Source organism: Mobula hypostoma, chromosome 16 (assembly GCF_963921235.1).
Source record: "Mobula hypostoma chromosome 16, sMobHyp1.1, whole genome shotgun sequence".
NCBI lineage: Eukaryota > Metazoa > Chordata > Chondrichthyes > Myliobatiformes > Myliobatidae > Mobula > Mobula hypostoma.
This window is the reverse complement of record NC_086112.1, coordinates 71,617,508-71,643,444: the sequence shown is the minus strand read 5'-3', so window position 1 is coordinate 71,643,444 and position 25,937 is coordinate 71,617,508. Positions and strand designations below refer to the sequence as shown.

General features: G+C 46.1%; 1 protein-coding gene across 1 annotated transcript in view; it reads left to right on the top strand.

The window, feature by feature from the left end:
- Positions 1–20,736, top strand: part of LOC134357498 (signal-transducing adaptor protein 1-like) — a 130,224-nt gene extending 109,488 nt beyond the window's left edge. Inside the window, exon 11 of the mRNA XM_063069123.1 lies at positions 18,950–20,736. Coding sequence (XP_062925193.1) covers positions 18,950–19,017 — 68 coding nt within the window. The 3' untranslated portion in view covers positions 19,018–20,736. The remainder of the gene's footprint in view (positions 1–18,949) is intronic.
- The last annotated feature ends 5,201 nt before the right edge of the window (positions 20,737–25,937 follow it).

Here is a 25,937-nt window from a genome sequence, read left to right as displayed (position 1 = left end):
AGCGGAGGTATTCTTGGAGTTAGAGGTGGTAGGGGAGGTTTTACCTGGTGTTAATGGTGTCAGTTAGTTCTGACGAAGGGTCTCAGCCCGAAACATCGACTGTACTTCCTCCTAGAGATGCTGCCTGGCCTGCTGTGTTCACCAGCAACTTTTATGTCTGGTGTTAGGAGAAGTTTTGCTTCTAGTTGGAGGTGGTAGGGGAGTTTTTGACTGGAGTTAGAAGTGGTAGGGGAGATTTTGTCTGTCGTTAGAGGTGGTAGGGGAGATTTTATCTGGAGTCAGAGGTGTTATGGGAGGTTTTACCTGGAGTGAGAGGTGGTAGGAGTCATTTTGCTTGGAGTTAGAGGTGGCAGGGGTGGTTTTGCTTGGAGTTAGAGGTGGTAGGGGCGGTTTGGTTTGGATCAGAGGAGGTACGGGCATTTTTTCCCGGAGTTAGAGTTGGGAGGGGAGGATTTGCCTAGAGTTAGAATTGGTATCGAAGGTTATGCCTTAAGTTAGAGGTGGTAGGGGAGGTTTTGCCTGGAGCTAGGGGTGGTTGGGGAGGTTTTACCTGGAGTTAGTGGTTATAGGGGACGTTTTGCCTGGAGTTAGAGGTGGTAGGGTAGGCTTTGTCTGGAGTTAGATGTGGGAGGAGAAGTTTTGCCGAGAAATAGAGCTGGTAGGGGAGGTATTTTCTGGAGTTAGAGGTGGTAGGCAAAGTTTTGACTGGAGTTAGAGTTTGTGGGGGATGTTTTCCCTGGAGTGAGAGGTGGTAGGGTACATTTTGCCTGTAGATAGAGGTGGTAGCAGATGTTTTGCTTGCAGTTAGATGCGGTAGGGGTGGTTTGTCTGGAGTCAGAGTTGGTTGTGTAGGTTTTTCTAAGAGTTAGACGTTGCAGGGGTTGTTTTGACAGGAGTTAGAGGTGGCAGGGGAGGTTTTGCCTGGGGTTAGAGATGGTAGGGGAGGTTTTGCCTGAGGTTTGAGGTGGCAGGTGTGGTTTTGCCTGGAGTTAGAGGTAGTAGGCGAGGTTTTACCTGGAGTTAGTGGTGTTAGTGAGTCCTGGTGAAGTGTCTCAGCCCAAAAAGTCAACTGTACCTCTTCCTAGAGATGTTGCCTGGCCTGCTGCGTTCACCAGCAACTTTTATGTCTGGTGTTAGGAGAGGTTTTGCTTCAAGTTGGAGGTGCTAGGGGAGGTTTTACTTGGATTTAGAGGTGGTAAGGGAGGTTTTACCTGGAGTTAAAGGTGGTAGGAGAGGTTTTGCCTGGAGTTAGAGGTGGCGGAGATATTTTGTCTGGAATCAGAGGTGGTAAGGGAGGTTTTGCCTGGAGTTACAGGTGGTGCGGGAGGTTTTACCTGGAGTTTCATTTGGTTGGGGTGGTTCTGCCTGGAGTTCAAGGTGGTAGGGCAGGTTTTGTCCGCATTTGAGATGGGACGGGAGGTTTTTCCTGGAGTTAGAGGTGTTGGAGAGTTGTATTCTGGAGATAGAGATTGTAGGGCAGGCTTTGCCTGGAGTTAGAATTGGTATGGGAGGTTTCGTCTGAAGTTAGAGGTGGTAGCGGAGGTTTTGCCTGCAGTTAGAGGTGATAATGGAGGTTTTGCCTGGAGTTAGAAGTGGTGGGGTAGGTTTGACTTGGATTTAGAGGTTTTAGGGGACGGTTTGCCAGTAGTTATACGTGGTAGGGGAGTTTTCGCCTGGAGGTAGAGGTGATAGGGGAGGCTTTCTCTGGAGTTAGAGGTGGTAGGGTAGGCTTTGTCTGGAGTTAGATGTGGGAGGAGAAGTTTTGCCTAGAAATAGAGGTGGTAGGGGAGGTGTTTTCTGCAGTTAGAAGTGGTAGGCAAAGTTTTGTCTGGAGTTAGAGGTTATGGGGGATGTTATCCCTGGAATGAGAGGTTGTAGGGAATGTTTTCACCTGTAGATAGAGGTGGTAGTGGAGGTTTTGCTTGCAGTTAGATGCGGAAGGGGTGGTTTGGATGGAGTTAGAGTTGGTTGTGGAGGTTTTGCTTGGAGTTAGATGTTGCAGGGATTGTTTTGACAGGATTTAGAGGTGGTAGGGGAGGCTTTGCCTGGGGTTAGAGGTGGTAGTGGTTGTTTTGCCTGGAGTTCGAGGTGGTAGGGGAGGTTTTCCCTAGAGTTAGAGTCGGTAGGAGTCGTTTTGCCTGGAGTTAGAGGTGGTAGGAGGGTTTTCCTGGAGTTAGAGGTGGTAGTGGAGGTTTTACCTGGAGTTAGTGGTGTCAGTTAGTCCTGACGAAGGTTCTCGGCCCGAAACGTTGACTGTACCTCTTCCTAGAGATGTTGCCTGGCCTGCTGCGTTCACCAGCAACCTTTATGTCTGGTGTTAGGAGGGGTTTTACTTCGAGTTGGAGGTGGTAGGGGAGGTTTTACTTGGACTTAGAGGTGGTAGGGGAGATTTTATCTTGAGATAAAGGTGGTAGGGGAGGTTTTGTCTGGAGTTAGAGGTGGTAGGGGATGTTTTACCTGAAGTTAAAGGTGGTACGGGAGGTTTTGCCTGGAATTAGATGTGGTACGGCAGGTTTTGTCCGGATTTGAGGTGGGATGGGAGGTTTTTCCTGGAGTTAGAGGTGTTGGAGTGGTTTTGCCTGGAGATAGAGGTTGTAGGGCAGGTTTTGCCTGGAGTTAGAACTGGTATCGGAGGTTTTGCCTGGAGTTAGAGGTGGTAGGGTAGGTTTGACTTGGACTTAGAGGGTTTATGGGAGGATTTGCCGGTAGTTATACGTGGTAGCCCAGTTTTCGCCTGGAAGTAGAGGTGGTAGGGCAAGTTTTTTTCCTGGAGTTCGAGGTGGTAGGGGAAGTTTTGCCTGAAGTTAGAGGTAGTAGGGGATGTTTTGCCTGGAGTTAGATATGGTAGGGGAGGTTTTACCTGCCGATAGAGGTGGTAGGGGAGGTTTTGCCTGGGGTTAGAGGTGGTAGGGGTGGTTTTGCCTGGAATTAGGGGTGGTAGGGCATGTTTTGCCGTGAGTTAGAGGTGGTAGGGGATGTTTTGCCTGGAGTTAGATATGGTAGGGGAGGTTTTACCTGCAGATAGAGGTGGTAGGGGAGGTTTTACTGGAATTAGTGGTGTCAGTTAGTCCTGACGAAGGGTCTTGGTCCGAAGCGTCGACTATACCTCTTCCTAGAGATGTTACCTGGCCTGCTGCGTTCACCAGCAACTTTTATGTCTGGTGTTAGGAGAGGTTTTACTTCGAGTTGGAGGTGGTACGGGAGGTTTTACTTGGATTTAGAGGTGGTAGGGGTGGTTTTGCCTGGAGTTAAAAGTGGTAGGGGAGGTTTTGACTGGAGTTAGATGTGGTAGGGTATGTTTTGTCTGGAGTCAGAGGTGGTAAGGGATGTTTTCCCTGGAGTTAGAGGTGGTGCGGGAGGATTTACCTGGAGTTTGAGGTGGTTGGGAGGGTTTTGCCTGGAGTTAAAGGTGGTAGGGCAGGTTTTGTCCGTAGTTGAGATGGGACGGGAGGGTTTTCCTGGAGTTAGAGGTGTTGGGGAGTTGTTTTCTGGAGATAGAGGTTGTAGGGCAGGTTTTGCCTGGAGTTAGAATTGGTATCGGAGGTTTTGCCTGGAGTTAGAGGTGGTAGGGGAGGTTTCACTTGGATTTAGAGGGCTTAGGGGAGGTTTTGCCGGTAGTTATACGTGGTAGCGTAGTTTTCGCCTGGAGTTAGAGGTGGTAGGGGAGGTTTTGCCTGGAGTTAGAGGTGGCAGGACAAGTCTTTTTCTGGAGTTAGAGGTGGTAGGGGAAGTTTTCCCTGGAGTTAGACATGTGGAGGTTTTGCCTGGAGTTAGAGGTGGTAGGGGATGTTTTGCCTGGAGTTAGATATGGTAGGGGAGGTTTTACCTGCAGATAGAGGTGGTAGTGGAGGCTTTGTCGGGAGTTAGAGGTGGTAAGGTAGGTTTCACTTGGATTTAGGGGGTTTAGGGGAGGTTTTGCCGGCAGTTATACGTGGTAGCAGAGTTGTCGCCTGGAGGTAGAGGTGGTAGGGGAGATTTTGCCTGGAATTAGAGGTGGTAGGGCAAGTCTATTTCTGGAGTAAGAGGTGGTAGGGCAAGTCTTTTTCTGGAGTTAGAGGCAGTAGGGGAAGTTTTGCCGGAGTTAGATGTGCGGAGGTTTTGCCTGGAGTTTGATATGGTAGGGGAAGTTTTACCTGCAGATAGAGGTGGTAGGGGAGGCTTTGTCGGGAGTTAGAGGTGGTAAGGTAGGGTTTGTCTGGAGTTATATGTGGGAGGAGAAGTTTTGCCTGGAAAAAGAGGTGGTAGGGGAGGTGTTTGCTGGAGTTAGAGGTGGCAGGCAAAGTTTTGTCTGGAGTTAGAGGTTGTAGGGGATGTTTTCCCTGGAGTGAGAGGTGGTAGGGAGGTTTTGCATGTAGATAGAGGTGGCTGCGAATGTTTTGCTTGCAGTTAGATGCGGTAGGGGAGGTTTGGTTGGAGGTAGAGTTGGTTGTGGAGGTTTTGCTTGCAGTTAGATGTTGCAGGGGTTGTTTTTGACAGGAGTTAGAGGTGGCAGGGGAGGTTTTGCCTGGGGTTAGAGGTGGTAGGGGAGGTTTTGCCTGGGGTTAGAGGTGGTAGGGGTGGTTTTGCCTGGAGTTCGAGGTGGTAGGGGAGGTTTTCCCTGGATTTAGAGGTGGTAGTAGTCGATTTGTTGGAAATAGAGGTGGTGGGGAGGTTTCCTGGAGTTAGAGGTGGTAGTGGAGGTTTTGCCTGGAGTAAGAGGTGGTAGGGGAGGTTTTACCTGGAGTTAGATGTAGTAGGGTAGGTTTTGTCTGGAGTCAGAGGTGGTAAGGGAGGTTTTGCCTGGAGATAGAGGTGGTGCGGGAGGATTTACCTGGAATTTAAGGTGGTTGGGCTGGTTTTGCCTGGAGTTAAAGCTGGTAGGGCAGGTTTTGTCCGTAGTTGAGGTGGGACGGGAGGTTTTTCCTGGAGTTAGAGGTGTTGGGGAGTTGTTTTCTGGAGATAGAGGTGGTAGGGAAGGTTTTGCCTGGAGTTAGGATTGGTATCGGAGGTTTTGTCTTAAGTTAGAGGTGGTAGGGTAGGTTTGACTTGGATTTAGAGGTTTTAGGGGACGTTTTGCCAGTAGTTATACGTGGTAGGGGAAGTTTTGCCTGGAGTTAGATGTGGTAGTGGAGGTTTTGCCTGGAGTTGGAGGTGGTAGGGGATGTTTTACCTGGTGTGAGTGGTGTCAGTTAGTCCTGACAAAGGGTCTCGGCCTGAAACGTCGACTGTACCTCTTCCTAGTGATGCTGCCTGGTGTTACGTACCCCGTAACTGGGTTGCCAAACCAGCAGAAATGGATCACTCAGTTGGAGTCTGGAGTACTAGAACTAAGAAAGTTTTATTAAAGAAACAAGCAACACAGTAATCGAAAGGATAATAAATGCAACAATTCAACAATGATAACCACACATGTGCACAGAATTAAGATAACAGCATCAATCAAGCTCTATCGTTGTCTAGGGGTAAATGACCAATTTCAAAATGACCCAAAGTTCAGTCCAGTTAGTAGTCCAGTTCGCAGTAATCGTTGCCATGGCGATGGACAAGGTGGGGGAAGAGAGACATAGAATAGGAACAACTCATCATTCAGCACAGCTTCACTCACAGACCAGCGAGATTGCTCACGAGCAACTTTTGGGCGGGTCCTTGGTGATGTCACCTGAGGTCACCGACTGTGACCCCTCCTCCAGATGCGGTCGATCCTCTGCAGTGAACCCGGCACCCAGGCAAGGGCGGACACACACCGGGTTCCCGCTGATCGTACCTTTCCACCCTTGTCGTTGTCTGGCACTTCTCACCCACTCGTGAGAGGCGCACCGCTTCCAGGGTCTCGGTATCTCGGGTGGCGTGTGTCTGTCTTAGCGAACCTGTCCCTTTTTTTCCCCCTGCTGGGGTATCGCCTGTCCATCACTTCAAACAGTTCAGGGTTCAAAGGGGGGGGAGCCGCTCCAGACAGCTCTCTCTCCCACATCCCTTCATTACACATCTCCAGACGCTGCTCCATTGTTCCTTATCTCTCCTTCCCCTGAGGGCAGGTGGCAGACCAACTGCTGATGCCACTGATGCTAGCCCAGGCCAGCAAACATCTTAATTTTATGTGTATTCTCGTAACACTGGCCTGCTGCGTTCACCAGCAACTTTTATGTCTGGTGTTAGGAGAGGTTTTGCTTCGAGTTGGAGGTGGTAGGGGAGTTTTTGACTGGAGTTAGAAGTGGCAGGGGAGGTTTTGCCTGTAGATAGAGGAGATAGGGGAAATTTTGTCTGGAGTCAGAGGTAGTATGGGAGGTTTTGCCTCGAGTTAGAGGTGGCAGGGATGGTTTTGCCTGGAGTTAGAGAGGTAGGGGCGGATTTGTTTGGAGTCAGAGGAGGTACGGGAGGTTTTTCCTGGAGTTAGATGTTAATGGGAGGTTTTGCTTCGAATTAGAGTTGGGAGGGGAGGATTCCCCTAGGGTTAGAATTGGTATCAAAGGTTATGCCTTAAGTTAGATGTGGTAGGGGAGGTGTTGCCTGGTCTAGAGGTGGTTGGGGAGGTTTTACCTGGAGTTAGTCGTTGTAGGGGATGTTTTGCCTGGAGGTAGGGCTGGTTGGGGAGGTTTTGCCTGGAGTAAGAGGTGGCAGGGGAGGTTTTGACTAGAGTTAGACGTGGTAGGGGAGGTTTTACCTGGTGTTAGTGGTGTCAGTTAGTCCTGACGAAGGGTCTCGGCCCGAAACGTCGACTGTACCTCTTCCTAGAGATGTTGCCTGGCCTGCTGCATTCACCAGCAACATTTATGTCTGGTGTTAGGAGAGGTTTTGCTTCAAGTTGGAGGTGGTAGGGGAGGATTTACTTGGATTTAGAGGTGGTAGGGGAGGTTTTTACCTGGAGTTAGATGTGGAAGGGGATGTTTTGTCTGGAGTCTGAGGTGGTAAGGGAGGTTTTACCTGAAGTTTGAGGTGGTTGGGGTGGTTTTGCCTGGAGTTAAAGGTGGTACGGCAGGTTTTGTCTGGATTTGAGATGGGACGGGAGGTTTTCCCTGGAGTTAGAGGTGCTGGGGAGTTGTTTTCCGGAGATTGAGGTGGGTAGGGAAGGTTTTGCCTGGAGTTAGAATTGGTATCGGAGGTTTTGACTTAAGTTAGAGGTGGTAGGGTAGGTGTTTTCTGGAGTTAGAGGTGGTAGGCAAAGTTTTGTCTGGATTTGAGATGGGACGGGAGGTTTTCCCTGGAGTTAGAGGTGCTGGGGAGTTGTTTTCCGGAGATTGAGGTGGGTAGGGAAGGTTTTGCCTGGAGTTAGCATTGGTATCGGAGGTTTTGACTTAAGTTAGAGGCTGTAGGGGATGTTTTCCCTGGAGTGAGAAGTGGTAGGGGAGGTTTTGCCTTCAGATAGAGGTGGTAGTGGAGGTTTTGCTTGCAGTTAGATGCGGAAGGGGTGGTTTGGTTGGAGTTCGAGTTGGTTGTGGAAGTTTTGCTTGCAGTTAGACGGGTTGCAGGGGTTGTTTGGACAGGAGTTAGCGGTGGTAGAGGAGGTTTTGCCCGGGGTTAGAGGTGGTGGGGGAGGTTTTGCCTGGGGTTAGAGGTGGTAGGTGAGGTTTTGCCTGGAGTTAGATGTGTTAGGGTACGTTTTGTCTGGAGTCAGATGTGGTAAGGGAAGTTTTGTCTGGAGTTAGAGGTGGTACGGGAGGATTTACCTGGAGTTTGAGATGGTTGGGGTGGTTTTGCCTGGACTGAAAGGTGGTAGGGCAGGTTTTGTCCGGATTTGAGATGGGACGGGGGGTTTTTCCTGGAGGTAGAGGTGTTGGGGAGTTGTTTTCTGGAGACAGAGGTTGTAGGGTAGGTTTTGCCTGGAGTTAGAATTGGTATCGGAAGTTTTGCCTGGAGTTAGAGGTGGTAGGGTAGGTTTGACTTGGAATTAGAGGGTTTTGGGGAGGTTTTGCCTGGAGTTATACGTGGTAGCAGAGTTTTCACCTGGAGGTAGAGGTTGTAGGGGAGGTTTTGCCTGGAGTTAGAGGTGGCAGGGCAAGTTTTTTTTCTGGAGTTAGAGGTGGTAGGGGAACTTTTGCCTGGAGTTAGACGTGGTAGCGGAGGTTTTGCCTGGAGTTAGAGGTGGTAGGGGATGTTTTGCCTGGAGTTAGATATGGTAGTGGAGGTTTTACCTGCAAATAGAGGTGGTAGGGCAGGCTTTGTCAGGAGGTAGAGGTGGTAGGGTAAGCTTTGTCTGGAGTTATATGTGGGAGGAGAAGTTTTACCTGGAAATAGAGGTGGTAGGGGAGGTGTTTGCTGGAGTTAGAGGTGGTAGGCAAAGATTTGTCTGGAGTTAGAGGCTGTAGGGGATGTTTTCCCTGGAGTGAGAGGTGGTAGGGAGGTTTTGCCTGTAGATAGAGGTGGTTGCAAATGTTTTGCTTGCAGTTAGATGCGGTAGGGGAGGTTTGGTTGGAGGTAGAGTTGGTTGTGGAGGCTTTGCTTGCAGTTAGATGTTGCAGGGGTTGTTTTTGCCTGGGGATAGAGGTGGTAGGGGTGGTTTTGCCTGGGGTTAGAGGCAGTAGGGCATGTTTTGCCATGAGTTAGAGGTGGTAGGGGAGGTTTTGTCTGGTGTTAGAGGTGGTAGTGTTGGTTTTGCCTGGAGTTCGAGGTGGTAGGGGAGGTTTTCCCTGGATTTAGAGGTGGTAGTAGTCGTTTTGTTGGAGTTAGAGGTGGTAGGGGGGGTTCCTGGAGTTGGAGGTGGTAGTGGAGGTTTTGCCTGGAGTTCGAGGTGGTAGCGGAGGTTTTCCCTGGATTTAGAGGTGGTAGTAGTCGTTTTGTTGGAGTTAGAGGTGGTAGGAGGGGTTTCCTGGAGTTAGAGGGGGTAGTGGAGGTTTTGCCTGGAGTAAGAGGTGGTAAGGGAGGTTTTGCCTGGAGTTAGAGGTGGTGCGGGAGGATTTACCTGGAGTTTGAGATGGTTGGGGTTGTTTTGCCTGGAGTTAAAGGTGGTAGGACAGGTTTTGTCCGGATTTGAGATGGGACGGGAGGTTTTTCCTGGAGTTAGAGGTGTTGGGGAGTTGTTTTCTGGAGATAGAGGTTGTAGGGCAGGTTTTGCCTGGAGTTAGAATTGGTATCAGAGGTTTTGCCTCGAGTTAGAGGTGGTAGGGTAGGTTTGACTTGGATTTAGAGGGTTTAGGGGACGTTTTGCCAGTAGTTATACGTGGTCGGGGAGTTTTCGCCTGGAGGTAGAGATGGTAGGGGAGGTCTTGCCTGGAGTTAGAGGTGGTAGGGCAAGTTTTTTTCTGGAGCTAGAGCTGGTAGGGGAAGTTTTGCCTGGAGTTAGATGTGGCAGCAGAGGTTTTGCCTGGATTTAGAGGTGGTAGGGATGTTTTGCATGGAGTTAGAGGTGGTAGGGAGGTTTTACCTGGTATTAGTGGTGTCAGTTAGTCCTGACGAAGGGTCTCGGCCCGAAACGTCGACTGTACCTCTTCCTAGAGATGCTGCCTGGCCTGCTGCATTCACCAGCAAATTTTATGTCTGGTGTTAGGAGAGGTTTTGCTTTGAGTTGGAGGTGGTAGGGGAGTTTTTGACTGGAGTTCGAAATGGCAGGGGAGGTTTTCCCTGTAGATAAAGGTGGTAGGGGAAATTTTGTCTGGAGTTAGAGGTGGTATGGGAGGTTTTGCCTTGAGTTAGAGGTGGCAGGGATGGTTTTGCCTGGAGTTAGAGGTTAATGTGAGGTTTTGCTTCGAGTTAGAGTTGGGAGAGGAGGATTCCCCTAGATTTAGAATTGGTATCGAAGGTTATGCCTTAAGTTAGAGGTGGTAGGGGAGGTTTTGCCTGGTCTAGAGGTGGGTGGGGAGGTTTTGCCTGGAGTTAGTGGTGGTAGGGGATGTTTTGCCGGGAAATAGAGGTGGTAGGGGAAGTGTTTTCTGGAGTTAGAGATGGTAGGCAACGTTTTGCCTGGAGTTAGAGGATGTAGGGGATGTTTTCCCTGGAGTGAGAGGTGGTAGGGGAGGTTTTGCCTGTAGATAGAGGTGGTAGCGGATGTTTTGTTTGCAGTTAGATGCGGTAGAGGAGGATTGGTTGGAGTTAGGGTTGGTTGTGGAGGTTTTGCTTGCAGTTAGACTTTGCAGGGGTTGTTTTGACAGGAGTTAGCGGTGGTAGAGGAGGTTTTGCCTGGGGTTAGGTGTGGTAGGGGAGGTTTTGCCTGGGGTTAGGGGTGGTAGGTGTGGTTTTGCCTGGAGTTAGAGGTGGTAGGGCACGTTTTGCCATGAGTTAGAGGTGGTAGGGGAGATTTAGTCTGGTGTTCGAGGTGGTAGTAGTGGTGTTGCCTGGAGTTCAAGGTGGTATGGGAGGTTTTCCTTGGAGTTAGAGGTGGTAGGAGTCATTTTGCTTGGAGTTAGAGGTGGTGGGGGGGTGGGGGGGGGTTTCCTGGAGTTAGAGGTGGTAGTGGAGGTTTTGCCTGGAGTTAGAGGTTGTAGGGCAGGTTTTGACTGGAGTTAGAGGTGGTAGGGGAGGTTTTTCCTGGTATTAGTGGTGTCAGTTAGTCCTGACGAAGGGTCTCAGCCCGAAACATCGACTGTACCTCTTCCTAGAGATGCTTCCTGGCCTGCTGCGTTCACCAGCAACTTTTATGTCTGGTGTTAGGAGAGGTTTTGCTTCGAGTTGGAGGTGGTAGGGGAGGTTTTACTTGGGATTTGAGGTGGTAGGGGAGGTTTTACCTGGAATTAAAGGTGGTAGGGAGGTTTTGCCTGGAGTGAGAGGTGGTAGGTGATGTTCTGCCTGGAGTTCGAGGTGGTAGGGGAGGATTTCCCTGGAGTTAGAGTCGGTAGGAGTCGTTTTGTTTGGAGTTAGAGGTGGTGGGGGGGGGTTTCCTGGAGTTAGAGGTGGTAGTGGAGGTTTTGCCTGGAGTTAGAGGTGATAGTGGAGGTTTTTCCTGGAGTTAGTGGTGTCAGTTAGTCCTGACGAAGGGTCTCGGCCCGAAACATCAACTGTACCTGTTCCTAGAGATGTTTCCTTGCCTGCTGCATTCACCAGCAACTTTTATGTCTGGTGTTAGGAGAGGTTTTGCTTCGAGTTGGAGGTGGTAGGGGAGGTTTTACTTGGGTTTTGAGGTGGTAGGGGAGGTTTTACCTGGAGTTAAAGGTGGTAGGGGAGGTTTTGCCTGGAGTTCGAAGTGGTAGGGGAGGATTTCCCTGGAGTTAGAGTCGGTAGGAGTCGTTTTGCTTGGAGTTAGAGGTGGTGGGGGGGTTTTCCTGGAGTCAGAGGTGGTAGTGGAGGTTTTGACTGGAGTTAGACGTGGTAGGGGAGGTTTTACCTGGAGTTAGTGGTGTCAGTTAGTCCTGACGAAGGTTCTCGGCCCAAAGCGTTGACTGTACCTCTACCTAGAGATGTTGCCTGGCCTGCTGTGTTCACCAGCAACTTTTATGTCTGGCGTTAGGAGAGGTTTTGCTTCGAGTTGGAGGTGGTAGGGGAGGTTTTACTTGGATTTAGAGGTGATAGGGGAGGTTTTACCTGGAGGTAAAGGTGGTAGGGGAGGTTTTGCCTGGAGTTAGATGTGGTAGGGTATGTTTTGTCTAGAGTCAGAGGTGGTAAGGGAGGTTTTGTCTGGAGTTAGAGGTGGTGCGGGAGGATTTACCTAGAGTTTGAGATAGCTGGGTTGGTTTTGCCTGGAGTGAAAGGTGGTAGGGTAGGTTTTGTCCGGATTGGAGATGGAACGGGAGGTTTTTCCTGGAGGTAGAGGTGTTAGGGAGTTGTTTTCCGGAGATAGAGGTTGTAGGGTAGGTGTTGCCTGGAGTTAGAATTCGTATCGGAGGTTTTGCCTGGAATTAGAGGTGGTAGGGCAAGTTTTTTTCTGGAGTTAGAGGTTGTAGGGGATGTTTTCCCTGGAGTAAGAGGTGGTAGGGAGGTTTTGCCTGTAGATAAGAGGTAGTTGCGAATGTTTTGCTTGCAGTTAGATGTGGTAGGGGAGGTTTGGCTGGAGGTAAGAGTTGGTTGTGGAGGTTTTGCTTGCAGTTAGATGTTTCAGGGGTTGTTTTTGACAGGAGTTAGAGGTGGTTGTGGAGGTTTTGCCTGGGGTTAGAGGTGGTAGGGGTGGTTTTGCCTGGAGTTAGAGGAGGTAGGGTAGGTTTGCCTGGAATTAGTGGTAGGTTAGGTTATCTCTGGAGTTAGACATGGTACAGGAGGTTTTGCCTAGAGTTAGAGGTGGTTGTGGAGGTTTTGCATGGTGTTAGAGGTGGTAGGGGACGTTTGCCTGGGGTTAGAGGTGGTAGGGGAGGTTTTGGCTGGAGTCAGAGGTGGTAGCGGAGGTTTTGCCTGGAGATAGAGGTGGTAGGGGAGGTTTTGCCTGGAGTTAGAGGTGGTAGGGGAGGATTTGTCTGGAGTTTGAGGAGGCTGGGGAGGTTTTGCCTGGATATGAGGTGGTTGGCGAAGTTTTGCCTGGAGTTAGAGGTGGTAGGAGAGGTTTTTCTTGGCGTTAGAGGTGTTAGGGGAGATTTTACTTCACTATTTACCAATAAGATGGCCCTTGTTGTTTGTGAGGTCAGTGGAAATCAGGCACCTCCCAGGTGCCAGGGTACGGGATGTCTCGGATCAGGTCCAAGATATTCTGAAGGGGGAGGGTTAGCAGCCAGTTGTCTTGGTACATGTCGGTACCAATGACTTAGATAGGATGAAGGAGGAGGTTCTGAAGAGAGATTTCTAGGAGTTAGGAAGGAAGCTGAGAAGCAGGACCTCCAGGGTAGTAGTAATCTCGGGATTGCTACCTGTGCCACATGCTAGCGAGGGCAAGAATAGTAGGATCAGGCAGATGAATGCATGGCTGAGAGACTGGTGCATGGGGCAGGGCTTCAGATTCTTGGATAATTGGGATCTCTTCTGGGGGAAGTATGACCTGTTCAAAAAGGACAGGTTACACCTGAACCCGAAGGGGACCAATATTCTGGCGGGAAAGTTTAATAGAGCTGTTAGGGAGGGTTTAAACTAATTTGGCAGGGGGATGGGAACCGGAATGACAGAGCGGAGGAAGGGGAAAACAGAAAGAAATCTAAGATAGTGAGCAGTAAAGATGTCAGGAAAGACAGGCAGGTGATGGGGCAAACTTGTAGCCATTGGGATGAGTTGCAGTGCAATAAAGTTGCAGTGAAATCAAAGCGAAAAGTACCAAATACTGGTCTTAAGGTGTTATACTTAAATGCACGCAGCATAAGGAATAAGGTGGATGATCTTGTTGTACAGCTACAGATTGGCAGGTATGATATTGTGGCCATCACTGAGACGTGGCTAAAGGATGCATGTCTCTGGGAGCTGAACGTCCAAGGATACACGGTGTATCGGAAGGATAGGAAGGTAGGCAGAGGGGGAGGCGTGGCTTTATTGGTAAGAAATGATATTAAATCATTAGAAAGAGGTGACATAGGATTGGAAGGTACAGAATCTTCATGGGTTGAGCTAAGAAATCGCAGGGGTAAAAGGACCCTGATAGCAGTTATATATAGGCCTCCAAACAGCTGCAGTGATGTGGACTACAAATTACAACAGGAAATAGAAAAGGCTTGTCAGAAGGGCAGTGTTATGATAATTGTGGGGGATTTTAACATGCGAGTGGATTGGGAAAATTAGGTCGGCACTGGATCTCAAGAGAGAGAATTTGTGGAATGTCTGTGAGATGGCTTTTTAGAGCAGCTTGTTGTTGAGCCTACTAGGGGATCGGCTGTACTGGATTGGGTATTGTGTAATGAACCGGAGGTGATTAGAGAGATTGAGGTGAAGGAACCCTTAGGAGGCAGTGATCATAACATGATTGAGTTCACTGTGAAATTTGAAAAAGAGAAGCCGAAATCTGATGTGTCGGTATTTCTGTAGAGTAAAGGAAATTACAGTGGCATGAGAGAGGAACTGGCCAAAGTTGACTGGAAAGGGATACTGGCGGGAAAGACGGCAGAGCAACAGTGGCTGGAGTTTATGCGAGAAGTGAGGAAGGTGCAAGACAGGTATATTCCAAAAAAGAAGAAATTTTCGAATGGAAAAACGATGCAACTGTGGGTGACAAGAAAAGTCAAAGTTAAAGCAAAGGAGAGGGCATACAAGGAAGCAAAAATTACTGGGAAGACAGAGAATTGGGACGTTTTTAAAAGCTTACAAAAGGAAACTAAGAAGGTCATTAAAAGGGAAAAGATTAACTATGAAAGAAAGCTAGCAAATAATATCAAAGAGGATACTAAGAGAGGATGCTGAAGATGTTCTACGAGTCTGTGGTGGCCAGTGCTATCACGTTTGCTGTTGTGTGCTGGGGCAGCAGGTTGAGGGTAGCAGACACCAACAGAATTAACAAACTCATTCGTAAGGCCAGTGATGTTGTGGGGATGGAACTGGACTCTCTCACGGTGGTGTCTGAAGAGAGAATGCTGTCTAAGTTGCATGCCATCTTGGTCAATGTCTCCCATCCTCTACATAATGTACTGGGTGGGCACAGGAGTACATTCAGCCGGAGACTCTTTCCACCGAGATGCAACACAGAGCGTCATAGGAAGTCATTCCTGCCTGTGGCCATCAAACTTTACAACTCCTCCCTGGGAGGGTCAGACATCCTGAGCCAATAGGCTGGTCCTGGACATTTCATAATTTACTGGCATATTTTACATTTTACTATTTAACTATTTATGGTTCTATTACTATTTATTATTTATGGTGCAACTGTAACGAAAACCAATTTCCCCCGGGATCAATAAAGTAAGACTATGACTATGAAAAGCGTTTTTCAAGTATATAAGGAGTAAAAGACAGGTGAGAGTAGATATAGGACTGATAGAAAATGATGCTGGAGAAATTGTAATGGAAGATAAGGAGATGGTGAAGGAACTGAACGAGTATTTTGCATCAGTCTTCACTGAGGAAGACATCAGCAGTATACCGGACACTCAAGGGTGGCAGGGAAGAGAAGTGTGCGCAGTCATAATTACGACAGCGCAAGTACCCAGGAAGCTGAATAGTCTAAAGTTAGATAAATCTCCCGGATCAGCTGGAATGCACCCTCGTGTTCTGAAGGAAGTAGCTGTGGAGATTGCAGAGGCATTAGCGATGATCTTTCAAAAGTCGATAGATTCTGGCATGGTTCTGGAGGACTGGAAGATTGCAAATGTCACTCCGCTATTTAAAAAGGGGACAAGGAAGAAAAAAGGAAATTATAGACCTGTTAGCTTGACATCGGTGGTTGGGAAGTTGTTGGGAGTTGATTGTCAAGGATGAGGTTACAGAGTACCTGGAGGCATATGACAAGATAGGCAGAACTCAGCATGGATTCCTTAAAGGAAAATCCTGCCTGACAAAGCTATTACAATTTTTTGAGGAAATTACAAGTAGGCTAGACAAGGGAGATGCAGTGGATGTTGTATATTTGGATTTTCAGAAGGCCTTTGACAAGGTGCCACACATGAGGCTACTTAACAAGATAAGAGCCCATGGAATTACCGGAAAGTTACATACGTGGATAGAGTGTTGGCTGATTGGCAGGAAACAGAGAGTGGGACTAAAGGGATCCTATTCTGGTTGGCTGCCAGCTACCAGTGGTGTTCCACAGAGGTCTGTGTTGGGGCTGCTTCTTTTTACATTATACATCAACGATTTGGATTATGGAATAGATGGCTTTGTGGCTAAGTTTGCTAATGATACAAAGATAGCTGGAGGGGCTGGTAGTGCTGAGGAAACGGAGAGTCTGCAGAGAGACTTGGATAGATTGGAAGAATGGGCAAAGAATTGGCAAATGAAATACAATGTATGGTTATGCACTTTGGTAGAAGAAATAAACGGGCAGACTATTATTTAAATGGGGAGAGAATTCAAAGTTTTGAGATGCAACGGGACTTGGGGGTCCTCATACAGGATACCCTCCAGGTTGAGTCGGTGGTGAAGAATGCGAATGCAATGATGGCATTCATTTCTCGAGGAATAGAGTATAGGAGCCGGGATGTGATGTTGAGGCTCTATAAGATGCTGGTGAGACCTCACTTGGAGTACTGTGGGCAGTTTTGGTCTCCTTATTTAAGAAAGGATGCACTGACGTTGGAGAGAGTACAGAGAAGATTCACTAGAATGATTCCGGGAATGAGAGGGTTAACATATGAGGAATGTTTGTCCACTCTAGGACTATATTCCTTGGAGTTTAGAAGAATGAGGGGAGACCTCATTAAAACATTTTGAATGTTGAAAGGCATGGACAGAGTGGATGTGGCAAAGTTGTTTCCCATGATGGGGGAGTCTAGTACGAGAGGGCATGACTTAAGGATGAAAGGACACCCATTCAGAACAGAAATGCGAAGAAATTTTTTTGGCCAGAGGGTGGTGAATCTATGGAATTTGTTGCCATGGGCAGCAGTGGAGGCCAAGTCATTGGGTGTATTTAAGGCAGAGATTGATAGGTATCTGAGTAGCCAGGGCATCAAAGGTTATGGTGAGAAGGCGGGGGAGTGGGACTAAATGGGAGAATGGATCAGCTCATGATAAAATGGTGGAGCAGACTCGGTGGGCCGAATGGTGACTTCTGCTCCTTTGTCTTATGGTCTTATGGTCCTCAGCTCTATTATGCTGGTTCCCAAACCCCTGCTATATTAGTTTAAACCACTCTCCACCTCTGAAGTAAGACTCACTGGTCTATAATCCCAAGGGTTACCTCTACACTCTTGAACAGAAACATTTGCCACCCCCCAGTCATCTGGTACTACTCCTATGGCTAGTGAGGACACAAAGAGCATTGCCAAAAGCACAGCAATCTCTTCCCTGGCTTCCTACAGTAATCTGGGGTATATCCTGTCTGGCCCAGGTACTTATGTTTTTAAACAGTTGCAGCACATCTTCTATCTTATTGTTCACTGGTGGATACTGAAGCAAAGCATTCATTGAGGACCTCACCAAACTCCCCCAGACTCCAGGCACTTTTCCCTGATTCGGTCCTACACTAACTCCAGCTATCATTCAGTTCTTCACACACATGTGGAATACATTGGGGTTTTCTTTAATCCTACTCGCCAGGGTCTTCTTATGCCCACTTCCAGCTCTCCTAAGTCCATTCTTCAGCTAGAGCTCCTCTGATCCTCGCTTCCTAAAACTTAAGTAAGCTTATTTCCTCTTGAGAATCTTCTGCGCTGTTCTGAGACATCCTGGACCCTAGCACTTGGGAGGCAACACACAATCCTGAAGTCTTTTTCATGGCTACAGAATCTGCTGTCTGTTTCCCCGACTATCAAGTCTCCTATTATTTTCACTCTGCCTACCTTTATCCTTCCCTGTTGTGACTCAGAGCCAGCACAGTGTCACTGGCATGACTGGTCGTACCCCCAGCAGTATCCAAAGGAGTATACTTTTGCTGAGGGGAATTTGCACAGGGGAACGCTGCGCTGAATGGTTACTCTGCTTACTTCTCCGGGTGGTCACCCATTACGATGTGAAACTTGTACTCTGGGTAAAAGTCTCATCTATGAGCTACTGTCAGTAGTGACTGCTCCCTTCCTGTTTCTGACTTGCACACACACTGATTCAGTAGACAATCCCTTCACGACCTCCTTCCTCACTGTAGCTGTGATACTATCCATTATTCGCAGTGCCATTCATGCTCTTCTTTCCCATTTTAAAATCTTTTTTATTAATTATTATTAAAGATCAACTTCAATGCTGGGACATGTCAATGTTTAGAAACATGTGCTGGAACTTTTGAAATACATTAGGATAGATAAGTTTTCAGGGACAGAGTAGATACCAGGATTCTTGTGAGAGCAAAGTTAGAGATTGCTGCCCCTTTGGTTATGATTTTTGCATCTTCACTGGCCAGAAAAGCAGTACAAGGTGACTGGATTGTAGTAAACACTATTCCTTCATTCAAGAAAGAGATTAAGTATAACCCTAGAAATTATAGAACAGAGAGTTTGACTTCAGTAGTGGGCAAATTATTGAGGAAAATTCTTAGGAACATGATTTACGAGGATTTGGGGAAGCATTGCCTGATTAGTGTTGGGCACATGGCCAAGTGGTTAAGGCGTTTGTCCAGTTACCTCAAGGTCGTTAGTTCGAGCCTCAGCTGTGGCAAAGTGGTTGTGCCCTTGAGCAAGGCACTTAACCACACATTGCTTTAGTCTGTGCGAGGAGTGGCGCCCCACACAGACTTCCAATCTGCACCTTGTAATGTGTGAAAATGTCCGACGCAGGCCTCTCATGGTCTGAGTGGACGTTCCCTCCCCCCGCCTTCCCCTGCCTGATTAGGGTTTGACAGCATGGATTTGTGAGGGGAAGATCATGCTTCAAGGACCTGAATGAATTCTTTGAGGATGTTGCAAAGCACAATGATGAAGAGAGAGCAGTGGATGTGACATACATGGATTTTATTGAGGTGCTTTATAAGGTTCCCCGTGGTCAGCTCTTTCAGAAAGTCAGGAAACATGGTAAGTCGGGAAACTTGGCTGTGTGGATTCAGAATTGGCTTCCCTGTAGGCAGAGGGTGATGGTACATGGAATATATCCTGCCTAGAGATTGGTGACTAGTGGTGTTCTGCAGGGATCTGTTCTCGGACTCCTGCTCTTTGTGATTTTTATAAATGTCTTGGATGAGAAAGTGGAAGACTGTGTTAGTAATTTTCAGACAACACCGAAGTTGCTGGTTAGTTGGTGATAAATGTTTAGAAGGTTGTTGTGGGTTACAATAGGATGCAGAGCTGGGATGACAATTGGCAGATGGAGTTAACAGCCTGGAAAAGTATGAAGTGATTCATGGCAGGAATCTTAATAGTGTGAAGGAACAAAATGATCTTGGGATTCATGACCATTGATCCCTCAAGCTAAGGTAAAATACAATCCAACCAAAGAGTCTTACTTTTAAATTTGTGCCTCAGTTAAAATGAGAGAATGTGACAGTGAGATCTCCAGGAAGAGAGATTCAACATCTCTCTTCAGATTTCTCACAACTCTGGTTGTGATATTTCAGTAAATTCACAGGAATAATGAAAAATAAAATGTAACTCTGAACCTCTTTTCCCTCCTCTGGTTTTTCTAGGTGAAGATGAAACAAGTGAACTTATGGCAAAGCTGATGAAGAGACGGGAAAGAATGGGAGATGATTAGTAAACACGATGCACACTTCCAAGAATATTATTACAACAAGCCCTTGTCTTATTAAATTAGCAAATGTTAGCATGTTTGCAGTGTACTTAAGTCAAAAATTACTAATCTTTTAGCACAAAAACTTTAGAAGTGATAGGAATAATCAAAGGAAGTAATTCACAGAGTTATAAGTTTCACTAAATTACTTTTGTTTTGAAGCTGATCCGCATAAAAATCCGATTTTTGAAGTTATTTCAGTTTTTTTACTTTGAAATATTTCTAACATTTTTTTCTGTTATATTCAAAAACAGAATTACAGAACATCTATGATTGCCTTTATTCGCTGAGATTTTAATTGAAAAAGCTTCTAATCTCTAAAATTTGGATTAGCTGTTAACCAACACTGTGAATCTGGAATTGTAAAGGAAGTGCTAGAATGGGAAGTGTTCCTTATATTAGAGCTCAAAGAATACACTGCATACATCATTGCAGATGTTTGATAACATAATTTTAAAAGTACAACACAAAAGCAGAAATAATTTCTAAGTACAAATTATCTTTTACTTTAAAAAGTTACTTTGGAAGTCTCACCAGAGTGAACAATTTCAACACAACACTGATTCAAACAGTAAATATTAGCAGATATTAATGAAGTTGATTGATGAGAAACGTATGGCAAGAGGGACAATTTTAAGATTATATCAAGAGTCCAATAAGGGCAGCATGTTTCTATTAGAGTGAAGGGGAAACTCATCTTGTCCCATCATGCCAAGCACTGGCGCTCCTCTGCTGCTGTTCACATTGCGGACACATAACTGTGTCACAGCATCAAGCTCAAACTATGTCATCAGGTTTGCAGATGACACAACAATGGGTGGTTTCATCGAGAATAATGACGAGATGGAGTATAGGGAGGAAGTGGAGTGGCTGGCGAATTGGTGTGAGAAGAACATTTTAAGCTTGAATGTGGAGAAGACAAAAGAAATCATTGTTGACTTCAGAAAGGTGCAGGCGAACCATCCTCCTCTGCGAATCCATGGCTCCCCACATAGAGAGAGTTAAGTGCACCAAGTTCCTGGGAGTTCACATCACAGATGACCTTACCTGGTCCCTTCATATCACCTCCCTGAACAAGAAGGCACAGCAGTGCCTCCAGTTCCTCAGCAGGTTGAGGTAAGCAAGGCTCCCCCTTCCCCATCATAATTGCATTTTACCTCTATCCGGTAGGGGAGCAGTCCAGCATTGGACTAGAAGTCCTTACAAAGGACTGTGAGAACAGCTGAGGGGATCATAGGGTCTGCCTACCATCCGTCAGGGTGATTTATCAGGAGTGCTGCATATGCAGGGGCCCTGAGTGTTATTAAGGATCCCATCCACCTATCCAACATCCTGTTTGACTTTCTACCATTAGGCAGGAGACTACAAAGCTTAAAAACCAGAACAGTCAGGAAGGGAAGCAGCTTCTTCCCCCAGGCCATTAGGCTTCTGAACTCCCGGCCGCATCATATTCGAAGTGTCGCTGATTAATCTGTTCCGTACTTCACAATATTTAATATTAATGCACTTTAATTTGGTATCTATGTGTGATTCATCTGTATGCTTTATCCTTACCTTCATAAATACTCGTGTGTTATGTGTACAACTGTGCTTTACACACTGGCTCGAAGAAACGTTCTCTCGTTTCTATATATATGATATGGTAGTATATGTTATATACATGTATATGGTTAAATGACAATAAAATTCACTTGAACTAATGGAGAGTTTAGGGAACCCTGTCTGATTTATATATTTAGACTTAGATTGAGAGAAAGAGGCAAACATACACTGGGTTTAGGAGTTTAGGGATGAGTGAATCCCTTGAAGACTATAAAAAGATTAAGAATACACTTAAGAGGGAAATTATGATGACTTAGAGGAGGTATGAAATAGATTTCAAAAGTAAGGTAAGAAAATTCCCAAGAGAATCTTTGTGGGAGGAGTTAAGAAACTGCAAGTGTAAAAAAAAATTATGGGAATCATATGCAGGCCTCCAAATAGTAGCCAAGATGTGGGGTTGAGATTGCAAAGGGAGCTGGAAAAGGCATGTAATAAGGGTAATGACACAATTGTAATGAGGGATGTAATAAGGGTAATGACACAGTTGTAATGGGGGATGTAATAAGGGTAATGACACAGTTGTAATGGGGGACTTCAACTTGCAAGGGATCAGGAAAATCAGTTTGGTGTTGGATCATAAGCGAGGGAATTTGTTGAATGCTCATGAGATGGCTTTTTAGAGAAACTTGTGCTTGAGCCTACACAGGTAAAGGCTATCTTAGATTGGGGGTTGTGTAATAACCCAGATATTATTACAGAGCTTCCCTTAGGAAACAGTGGTCATAATATGATTGAATTCATACTGCATTTTGAGAGGGAGAAGCATAAATCATATGTATCAATAACACAGTGGAATGAAGGGAATTACAAAGGCATGAGAGAGGAACTTTCCCAGGTGGATTAGAGGAGGATACTGGCAGGGATGATGGCAGAGCAGAGATGGCCGAAGTTTCTGAGAATAGTTCACAAGGCACAGAACGGATTTGTCCCACAAAGTTCTCAAATGGCAGGGGTAGGCAACCGTGACTGACAAGGGAAGTTAAGGACTGCATAAAAGCCAAGGAAAGGGCATATAGGGTAGCAAAAGTGAGTGGGAAGTTGAATGTTTAGGAAGCTTTTAAAATCCAACAAAAGGCAACTAAAAAAGCTATAGGAAGGGAAAAGATGAAATACGAGGCCAAACTGGCCAATAATTTAAAGCAGGATACCAGAAGTTTTTTTCAGTTATATAAAGAGTAAAAGGGAGGTGAGAGTTGATACTGAACCAGTGGAAAATGATGCTGGTGAGGTAGTAATGGGTCAAGGAAATGGCAGATGAAATTAATGAGTACTTCGCATCAGTCTTCACTGCAAAGACACTAGTAGTGTGCCAGAGGTCCGTGAGTGCCAGGGAGCAAGAGTGAGTGCCACTGTTATTGCAAAGGAGAAAGTGCTAGGTAAACTGAAAGGTCTTAAGGTGGATAAGTCACCTGGACTAGAGTTCTGAGAGAGGTTGCTGAAGAGATAATGGATGCATTGGTCATGATCTTTCAAGAATCACTTGATTCTGGCATGGTCCCAGAGGACTGGAAGATTGCAAATGTCACTTCACTCTTTAAAAAGGGAGGGAGGCAAAAGAAAGGAAATTGTAGGCTAGTTAGTCTAACCCTAGTGGTTGGGAAAATGTTGGCGTCCATAATTAAGGATGAGGTTTTGTGGTACTTCGAGACTAATGATAAAATAAGTCAAAGTCAACATGGTTTCTGTATAGGGAAATCTTGCCTGACAAATCTGTTAAAAATTCATTGAGGAAGTAAGAAGCAGGGTGGACAAAGGAGAGGTCAGTATTGGGACCGCTACTTTTCACATTGTTTGTCAATGATTTGGATAATGGAATTGATGGCTTTGTGGCAATGTTTGCAGATGATACGAAGAGAGGTAGAGGGGTAGGTAGTACTGAGAAAGCAATGCGATTACAGCAGGACTTAGACAAATTGGAAGAATGAATGAAAAAAGTGGCAGATGGAATACAATGTTGGGAAATGTATGATAATGCATTTTGGTAAAAGGAACAATAAGGTAGACTATTATCTAAATGGGGAAAAAGTTCAAACATCAGAGGTGCAGAGGGACTTAAGAGTCCTTGTGTAAGACTCCCAGAAGGTTAATTTTCAGGTTGAGTCTGTGGTAAAGAAGGCAAATGCAATGTTGGCATTTATTTCAAAGGGAATAGAATATAAAAGCAAAGAGATAACACTAGTCAGGCCGTGGAGTATTGTCAACAGTTTTGGGCCCCATATCTCAGAAAGGATGTGTTGTCATTGGAAAGAGTCCAGAGGTGGTTCATGAGGATGATTCCAGGAATGAATGGGTTAACATATAAGGAGTGTTTAGCAGCTTTGGGCCTGTACACAGGAATTTCTAAGAATGTGGGGGATCTCATTGAAACCTACTGAATGTTGAAAGGACTAGATAGCATGGATGTGGTGAGAAACATAGAAACATAGAAACATAGAAAACCTACAGCACAATACAGGCCCTTTGGCCGGCAAACCTTAGAACCACCTAGACTTACCCATAGCCATCTATTTTCCAAATCTCCATGTACCTATCCAGGAGTCTCTTAAGAGACCCTGTCATATCTACCTCCACCATCGGCGGCGGCAGCCTACTCCACGCACTCACCACTCTCTGCAGGAAAAAACTTACCCCTGATATCAAGGTGCGATGCTTCAGAACAGAAATTGAGGGACGATGCTTCAGAACAGAAGTAAGGAGGAATTTTTTTATGCAGAGAATATTAAATCTGTGGAATGCTCTGCTACAGACTGCGGTGAACGCAAAGTCCATGGGTATATTTAAGGCATAAGTTGGCCATTTCCTGATCAGTCAGGGCACCAAAGGATATGGCGAGAAGGCAGGTGTATGGGGTTGAATGGGATTCATTATGTTGAAATGGCAGGGCAGACTCGATGGGGTGAATGGCCTAATTCTGCTCTTATGTCGTATGGTCTTATGGACTACAGATGAATTAGTCACATTAAGAGTAAAAGGGTGGCTAGGGAGAGAGTAGGTCACTTTGGAGGTCAGCAGGGCCAGTTTTATCTTGAGCCATGGAAGATGGCTGCAATTCTTACTTTTTACTCAGGAGAAAATCATGGTGACTCAAGAGATAAGAGAAGATGATGTCTTGGAGTATATTTGCAGCATCACAGTGGAAAAAGGTGCTGTGGAGCCCCACCCACATCCTTGGACTTTGTGGGACACTAGACATGAAATTGCAGAGCATCTTAAAGAAATTCTTGCTTCATTGTTGCCACGGTGAAGTTCCTGAAGGATGGTGGGTGGGTAACATTTTTCCATTGTTGCCACGGTGAAGTTCCTGCAGGGTGGTGGGTGGGTAACATTTTTCCATTGTTGCCACGGGGATCCTTCAACCTAATTAGTCCATACTGACCACAAAGAACAGCCAACTGATCCCAGTTTCCAGAATTCAGACCATATCTCTCCAGGACCTTCCGTGCAAGCACATATCCAAGTGCTTCTGAAATGATTCTATTGTACCAGTCTCCACCTCTTCCTCTGGCAGCTGATTGTCATTCCATCTACTATTTGAGGAAGTTGCCACTTAGCTTTGGACACCCATACCTGAAGTAAATACAGCTAAAATCTATCTTAAGTACACCCCTGATGATTTTATAACCCTCTAAAGGCTCACCCCTCATTCTCCTATGCTCCAAGGAATAAAGAAATAGCCTGGTCTACCTCGCCCTGTAACTCTGGCCCTGCTAACATTGTTGCATACTTTTTTCTGCACTCTTTCCAGTTTACTGTTTTCTTATAACAAGGGGACTAAAACTGAACATGGCCTCACGTATACAAATGCAACAAAATGCTCCAACTCACTGCAATTTTCAGTATCAACAACTTTTTCAGTACCTTGTCTATCAGTGACAGCACTTTCAATGCACATTAATCCCAGGATTCTCTGTTCAGATAGAAGCCTTAGTGTCCTACCACTTATAGTACAAGTATTCTGCTGGCTGACTTTCCAAAATGCATCACCTCACTCTTATCTGTATTGAAATCCATTTGCCACTCCTTGGTCCACTTTCTGAACTTATCAAGGTTTTCCTGTGATATATGATAACCTTCTTCACTATCAACAATACCCTCTAATTCCAAATTATCTGCGAATTTTTGGATTAAGCCTTGTGAATTTGCTTTCAATTAACTTACAGAAATAATGAACTAGGGCCTTGTGTAGCACTCCTTTTGTCACAGGCATCACTTCTAAGGAGCAGTCTTCAATTGCTATCCTCTGCTTCCAGCATCCCAAGCCAATTTTAAATTGACCTAAATATCCATGGCTCCTAACCTTCCAGACCAGCGTACCATACGGGACCTTGGCGAAGACTTGCTAAAGTTCAAATGGACAACATCAATTGCCTTATCCTCCTTCTTGGTTACCCCTTAAAAAAGCCAAAATGTTCATGAAGCAGGACTTCCCATGCACAAGGCCATTCTGACTCCTCCTTATCAAACAAGGGAAATACTGATAGATCCTGTCCCTCAGAATTCCCTGAACAAATTCCTAGTACTCATATCAGGCTGACCATCCTGGCTTTCTCTTGCTATCTTTCTTAAATAACATTAGCTACTTGGTCAGGCCCTGAAGATTTTTCCACCTTAATGTGCTGTAAGGCTGCAAGTACATTCTCATTTATACTTGAAAGCTCTGCCAAACACCTTCTCATTTCCCCTTATCTGTGGAGCAACTATGATTTAACATTCAACACTCACCCATCTCTTGCAGCTCAAGACTCTTTTAAAATGCACTTGCTCTTTGCAACAACAACACACAAAATGCTGGAGGAACTCAGCAGGCCAAGTAATATCTATGGAAAAGAATGCAGTTGATGTTTTGGCAGGACCCGAGTCCTGCTTTAAGCAGCTTAGGCCTGTACTCACTATAATTTAGAAGAATGGGGGGTGATCTCATTGAAACCTACTGAATGTTGAAAGGACTAGATCAGATGGATGTGGAAAGGATGTTTCCTATGCTTGGGGGTATCCAGAACTAGAGGGCACAGCCTCAAAACTGAGGGGAACGCTTTAGAACAGAGGTAAGGAGGATTTTTTTTGATCCACTGAGTAGTGAATCTGTAGAATGGTCTGCCACAGACTGCAGTGGAGGCCAGAAGGCAGGTGTATGGGGCTGAGTAGGATCTGGGATCAGCCGAGATGGAATGGCGGAGCAGACTCAATGGGCAGAATGGCCTAATTCTGCTCCCATGTCTTATGGTCTTATGGAGTCCTGCTGAATGGTCTCGGCCCGAAACGTCGACTGTACTCTTTTCCAC